This window comes from Carex rostrata, chromosome 25 (genome assembly GCF_964058835.1).
Source record: "Carex rostrata chromosome 25, lpCarRost1.2, whole genome shotgun sequence".
NCBI lineage: Eukaryota > Viridiplantae > Streptophyta > Magnoliopsida > Poales > Cyperaceae > Carex > Carex rostrata.
The window spans coordinates 815,103-822,394 of NC_135942.1; the positions used below are offsets into that span (position 1 = coordinate 815,103).

At 30.9% G+C, this 7,292-nt stretch overlaps 1 protein-coding gene across 2 annotated transcripts; it reads right to left on the reverse strand.

The window, feature by feature from the left end:
* Positions 1 to 284: 284 nt before the first annotated feature.
* On the reverse strand, positions 285 to 3,935 carry LOC144543603 (short-chain dehydrogenase TIC 32 B, chloroplastic-like). 2 transcript variants are annotated; one of them, XM_078291928.1, is made up of 8 exons: positions 3,709 to 3,933; positions 2,012 to 2,243; positions 1,784 to 1,863; positions 1,477 to 1,630; positions 1,290 to 1,368; positions 1,110 to 1,194; positions 979 to 1,025; positions 285 to 703 (listed from the first exon to the last, which is right to left on the reverse strand). In XM_078291928.1, exons 1-8 carry the CDS (start codon positions 3,824 to 3,826, stop codon positions 536 to 538), a joined length of 963 nt encoding a protein of 320 aa, XP_078148054.1. In that variant the 5' UTR covers positions 3,827 to 3,933; the 3' UTR covers positions 285 to 535. The 2 variants fall into 2 exon arrangements, with proteins under 2 accessions (XP_078148054.1, XP_078148053.1); XM_078291927.1 differs by having other exon boundaries at positions 979 to 1,194; positions 3,709 to 3,935.
* Positions 3,936 to 7,292: the final 3,357 nt, after the last annotated feature.

Genomic DNA, 7,292 nt, shown 5'->3' on the forward strand with positions numbered 1-7,292 from the left:
GCCTTTGAGGTTGTTTAGCCCATTTGCAAATTAAAAGGGTTAAAGAATCATGAAGGACAACTACGAAAAGGATTTATCTCAATATTTAGTTGTTCAAATTTGCGAATGACTGTTCTCCTCTTCGTTTTTGCCCATCAATTCAATAATTAACAGGCAAATTTATTTTATAACAATACATGTATGTTGTTTGTTAAATCTGTATTGTATATGTTCTTTGATTAATTATGTTGCACGTAAATCTCTATATGTAAATATGTATATGTATATATGTCCCCCTCTTTAAATTTATATACTAGAGTTACTTTAATCACCACAGGTTTAATTTTTGCATGCCGTTAAAAATAAGCATATCAATCAAAAGTATCATTCATAGAGCAAGAAATGTAGAAATATCAAAGACACATCGTATATATTGCTACAATAATTTTGCTAGGTATCATACTTATCATCAAACATAATTTCCCTCATTCCTGACAGATTACTTCAAACCACAACTATGTAGCCACCCAATAATTTCTTCTGATACTTATGGAATTTACTGAGCTGATTGAACAAGCTTTTCACTGAACTCCCACAAATCTTTGGCCAATTTCTCATCACGCGCCAAAACATAAGTTTTTTCTTCATTGCAGTCTGAAAAGTACTCTGCTGTGACTCCTTCTAAGCTTGGGTTCGTCGCTACAAAGCATGTTGTGGCTGCCCCCTAAAAGAAGTATTGAAGTAAAATGAAAAAAAAAATGTATTAGAGAAGTAATGATAAGTGATATCAAAAATTGTACTGTATCTTCACTGGAATTGTATTGATTAGTACCAAGTTGTGATGCTTGGTACAGTAATGCTTAACTATTAGTAAATAAACAAAGAAATAGTTAAAAATTTGACACTGAAAACATTGGTAAGAAAATATGATTTATTACAGTTGCTAATTTCTAAACAAAAAATTGCTGACTTTAGCAATTGAAGTGACAAAATGCACACCTGGGGAACAGTCTTCCAGCACATGTAGGAGAATACTTTGAGCATTTCTACACAGATAAAATTGAGGAGAGTGAGCAGATATAAATTCAATTTCCAAATTAGAAGAGAAGTTGTGTAATTCAGATACATACTCATGAAACATAAGGAGTGCCTCATAAGGTTTGTCATGATTAAACCAGGATGAACTGAGTTCACTGTAATATTTGCACCTTCTTCCTGTTTCACAACAGCACCCAGAAAAGTAATTATTGTTCTTTATTTCAATATATACAAAAAAATTGAAATGAAGAAAAGTACAAAATAAAAGATACCCTTAAGCGCCTTGAGAGCTCTTTTGTATGAAGTATACTGGCAAGTTTAGATTGCCCATATGCTTTCTTATCAGAATATCTACAAGAAAAAATAAATCAGAAATAAATATGAAACCTTGGAAAATATCTGGTTATCCAAATTGCAGCCCCACAGTTATATATGGTGATAAATTGAGAGGTAGCATACATTGTTGGGTCGTTCAATTGTTCAAAGCAAATTCCTTTCTTATAGGTATGGTGATGTGCGATGGACGACAAATTTACGATCCTGCCTTCAATTCCTGTGCTCTTCGCGGTGCTCTTCATTTTCTCGAGAAGCAAGTTAGTCAGTAAGAAATGACCTGTTTCAGTACAAATAACCAGATAGATGTTTGTATTGTTATCCATTTTGTTTTTAAATAGTCAAACTAGAGCGAAAAATATATTATTTATTTATTAATATTTTCATTGATTCTTATGATTGTGTCATTCTATGATTATAACTGAATCATTACCTAGGTAATTGGTGGCGAACTGCAACTCAATTCCATCTTCGGAGAGTTGAAAGGGACAGAACATAATTCCTGCGTTGTTTCTGTACCAAAGATTTTAAAATGCCAATGTGAAGTTAAATGACAAAAATTTAAACGCATAAAAAGTTAAATACACAACTGAAATGTAACAGCGCAAATATATTATATATATAATGAGTGCAATATTTGTGCTTGTGTTGGTGCGGTTACATTAGTAAGTTGAGAGGTAGGTCCATGGAGAGGAACTCATCGGCGAATGCTCGCACAGATTTCAAAGAGCTAAGGTCGAGTTTTATGGTATCAACACGAGCCTTCGGGATTTTCTCTAATATTTGTGCCTTCGCATTCGAAGCTGCTTCCATGTTTCTTGCAGCAATTATTATGTGGGCCCCTCGCAGTGCAAGTACCCTTGCCGTCTCTAGGCCTATCCCACTAGCACCTCCTGTTTCAAATAAAAAAAATTGTTGGTTACCATGATCTCTAAAAGGGCTGAAATGAGAACTGTGTATGTTAGATAGTTAACGTGACACTATTTAGTCTCAAGAAAAGAAGGTTCCATCAATTTCGGAAAACACAGTAAGTTGGGCAATTTGATAGATATGTAGGGGTATATATAAATTTTCACATTCGCACAGCAAGAAGCCAAGAGTTATGGGAATTTGTATCCTCAAATTTTGAGTTGAGATCTAAACCGACAGATTTAAATCCGCACTAATATTAAAGGCCTCATGTGTTATAGGCGTGAGCTGGATTGGTCCAAATTCTGATCACATGGCAAAAAAAATTAACTCAAACGGTGCGTTAATGCAGAGGATATGGATTCAGAGTTATGGAAAATTAAAGTACGAAATTGGGTGTAAATTATGGGTTTAGCAAGAGCATTCTTTTCTTATAGGTAGCTAGAGCATTCTTTTCTTATCATATGGTTATTAATACCGTGAATATTCTGTGAGTGCTTTCTGATTAAATGCTTCAAACGTATACTAATGTAGTACTGGAGAAGGTGCGCATGCATGTAACTAATTAAGGAGCAGTTGATAGCTAGCCTACCCTATGAAGGAAATTGTTACCAAAAATTCACAAATACTTTTATTTCTGGGTGTGGAGGAAAATTTCTTAACAAAATGATGAAATCTAGATGTGCTTGTTTAAAACAGTATAGTCAAATTTCTCCATGTCATTTAAGAAGAATTATTAAAAAAAAAAAAAAAAAAACGAAGTGCATTGCAAGAAATCCAAAAAATAAGTAAACAGAAATAACATACTGAGACCAGCAGACAACTTTTTTTTTTTTATGAGATCCTTTAAAATAGCAAAAAAGAAAAAAGTATAAATTAAATTCTAATATGAAATAACAGGTGTAGTTAAATGTTTCAAATAATTTAAAAATTCCCATATGTTAGGTATAGGTAAAAAAAAAAAATCTAAACAGACGTACATTAGATATAAAGCATCTTATGAAATAGACTACAATGACCGATTTTTTTATTTATATTCAAAAAATAAATAAAATTATAAAATAACCAATTCGGTTCTGTTTTTCCAAAACTATCCAAACCGGAAAAAAAAATTCAGTTTCAACATCCAAAACCGGAAAAAAAATTTCCGGAAACTCAAATCTAAAACCGGATAAAAAATTTCCGGTTTTTGGTCCCAATTTTTTTCCGGCTTTGGATTTGAGTTTCCGGAACCAAAACCGGAAAAATTTTATCTGGTTTCAGATTTGAGTTTCCGGAAAAAAAAATTTCCGGTTTTGGATGTTGAAACTGGAAAAAAAAAATTCCGGTTTGGGTAGTTTTGGAAAAACAGAACCGAATTGGTTATTTTTTATAAATTTTATTTATTTTTTGAATATAAATAAAAAAAATCGGCTACAATGACATATAAACAAAAAAGATTGTACAAACCAGTTACAATTGCAGTGAGTTTACTAGCGTCGATTCCCTCGGTGACTTGCTCAGATGTAGAAGCCGATCCGAACCCGCTTGGACCTGGCCACCCGGTTACAAGAGAGAGCATACCCATTTTCTTTATGAAATCTTGGTATGAATTTCTCGGTTGGTTTTGTTCTTTGTTCACAGGGGAGGAGGAGAGAGATAAAGACACAGGATGTGAAAAGTTAAGAGTAGTTTTATTTATATTGAGATGATGCTGGTATAAATAGGGAGGCGGTCATTTAAATGGGTATAATTTTGGAGATTTTTGTTAATTTAGTTATGCTTTATTCAGACTCATCGATTTTAGTTTTGTAAAGCAAAGATTAATTTCAGAAGATGGCTAAAAGAGTACTCCAAAAAGCTGAAAGAAATTCAATAAAATAGAACTCTAGCTATTATTATTGTGTGCAAAGAGATATTGCATAAATTACTTAGAAAATCGTAAATAGCAGTGCTATTTTGAGAGCAATATTTATATTATTGAACGATAGAGAGAAAATTCTTCTATTTTCATATCCAATTTATTTTTGTACAAAATTATTCTAATTATGATAAAAAAAAAACATAATAAAAGTTAATATTATATATGTAAAAGGAAACTATTCAACTATTTTGGAGAATATAAAAATGACTCGACTTATTGTCTTTATTTATTTTTATGGCGACATTGTTATTTTAAGAGTTGAATTGAATAAGTCAAGTCAATCTTGAATGAATTGAACAAGAATAAATAATTAACTTAAAAAATGAATAAATTTTGTTGCATATAGTAAAAAAATTGTCTATGTGAAAAAAAATGTGATTCACTTTAAAATTTAGATGTCAAAGTCTAGTATTGCATAATGAATTTTATTTATATCTTCTACCATAAGTATTTTTGTTAATATCCTCAACGCAGTGTTAAAAAAAAAAACAAGAAGATAAAGTATAGTATATGAAATAATTTTTTTTTCTTTTTGACACTAACGTAGAGATTTTAATTTGTAACTTTTTTATAATTTAATATGAAAAGTAAACTCTAAGAATGTGCAGGTGATCATGACTACTAAAATTTGATATAAAAATATAAAAATTTCTTCAAAATGTGCATTTAGCTCTCAAAATAGCAATGTCACCAGAAAAGTAAAATATAAATGATAATAAACCAAGCTATTTTTTCATTCTCTTTCAATAACATTAATAGTTTTCTTTTAGATATTTGATGAAAGCTTGTATTAAATTTCTATCACAATTAGAAGAATTCATATAATATGTAATCACTAGAATTTGAATTCAAATTTTCACAACAACAAAAAAAATTATAATTCTTGCCAATAAACTACAAACATATATTTAATATTTTGTGAGAACGTTAAACAAGATAAAAATACTTTTAAAAAATTCAATTAAATTTCAATATACATAATTAAAAAATAAATTATGGGGTTGGCTAAGCACTTTCTGCTTGGCTGTTATAACACCTGGTAAATTTCATATTTTATTTTCTTGATATTATTTTGGACTTAAATGTGAAATAAGAAAAACTAAAGGTTTGAAATGTAAAAAGGTTACTTTTAAAAAAAAAAAAAAGGTATAACGTGGCACTAAGGCCACGCGGCCTACACTGGATGACCACCCCTTTAATCTCTCCTCTCTCCCGTAAAGATAAAAATGAAAAAAAAAAAAAAGGAAAACAGAGAGAATGAAAACGGGAAAAGGAAAAAAGGAAAAGAAAAATAAATAAAATAGAGGTTTTGATATCGATTATGTTCGATTTTATATCCGATTGGAATTCCGACTACGTCGCGTTGATTCTGAACAGTCGTTGCAACTCGAATTGAATTTCTGAACTGATTGCTAACAGGTAATCAGACTTCTCTATAATATGTGGTTTCGATTTGTATGGTTTATTTGGTATTGAATTGGGTAATCGGATTATGATAGTATATTTAACTGGAATATGAAATCTAGATACTGAGATTGTTTTTAATGGATTGGAATACTGGGAATCACATGCTTTCAGGGATTCCAACTTGAATGGAACTGTTTTTATTGAAAATCTAGAACCAATTGATATTATCGGTTAAATATGCTGACATATACTGGTGTTGGATTGTGTGGCTTAATTCGATATGCTTGAATGGTTATTTAATTTGATTTGTATGGTTGAATTGGATATTTTAATTAAACAAGGATTAGGGATGATTATAAATATGACTCTAAATTGTAAATAAAATGTTAATGAATGTTTTATTTTAAATGTTGAACATAGTTAATATTGAAACACGCAAATTGTTTTGGTTATACTTAAGTGTTATACGTATTGATCAAAATATATTTATATTATTCTGACTTAGGCATAATTAAGAAAAAGACAGATGAGGTAGAATGTTCAGGACAAACATACTGATGGTGACCTCACCTATTGCCCTACGATATCAAGTGCGAGGTTATTGGATTAATCTGAAGTTCATAACTAGGAATTAAATCGTAACTCGCTGTGCATTTTGAATATTTGATTGACTGCATTGATTGAACTGTTGCATCATATGCATAGCCCAATACAACTGAAACTGAATTACAAGTAAGTCTGTTGACTGTCATGTTGATATTGTTTATCGATTGATTGATTCTTATTGCAAATGATTGATTGAGACCACAGTGACTGAATTGAATGAATATGAAATACTGTAATCCTTGAACCTCCATATAGTGGAGAGAAAAAATTAATATATCGTAAAGTCTAGCTAGCTACTAGACTTTACTCCAGGACCCTTATGCGCATATGGTGAATGGGCCCAACTGAATCCAGTACCGGTTGGATAGGGGATATTGAATAAATGTGAATTGTGACTGTAAGACTAATGAACTGTGGTAACTGTCTTATCATTGATTTTTTTTTTTGATAATTACAGTATTGTGATATTGTTTCCGTATTGGTTCTGTTAACAATATGTCAGAATAGTTAGAATGATATAAGCCCTAACACGATAGATACATGTTGTAGTATCTTTTCATGTTACCAACCTATAAATTGTAAAGTTAAGAAACCAAATGTTACCAGACTTAATGGTTCTAAAGATAGGTCCCAAACGTTACCTGACTTTATGGTTTAAAAGATTTTGACCCAAACCATTTATGCTAATAAGATTCTTAGAATTCTGATTTACTTATGAAATATTTGTTATTCAATTGGATACTGTTATTGAGTATTTGCATTCGTCATTATGAAATAAACTGGTTGTTTCTCGTGCGGTGATTTCATTCTGAATATGGATTTCCTTCGAATCCAATAATCTGAGTGGGAATCAGCACTGAGAAATAATTTATTATTTCTCACTCATTTCCCTTGTGGGTTACAGGTTTATTATATGAAGATAAAGAGCGCTTTCGGGTAATATTTGACAGCAGGGCCATCAAAAGGTATGGGATTTTGATTTATTATATCTGACAGGGTGCAGAGAATATATCTCTAGCATCATCCACTATAAAATGTCAGATAATTGTTGTAAATAAATTGGGATGTGGCAAAAATAATGGATGTTATTGGCAATGCATAAAAAGATCCATGCCTT

Coding starts and splice junctions, on each gene's coding strand:
- LOC144543603 (XM_078291927.1), bottom strand. CDS start 3,826: ATGGGTATGCTCTCTCTTGTAACCGGGTGGCCAGGTCCAAGCGGGTTC. Junction 1,631..1,783: donor GTTCGCCACCAATTACCTAG/GTAATGATTCAG, acceptor GTACTGAAACAG/GTCATTTCTTACTGACTAAC. Junction 1,195..1,289: donor AGCTCTCAAGGCGCTTAAGG/GTATCTTTTATT, acceptor GTTGTGAAACAG/GAAGAAGGTGCAAATATTAC.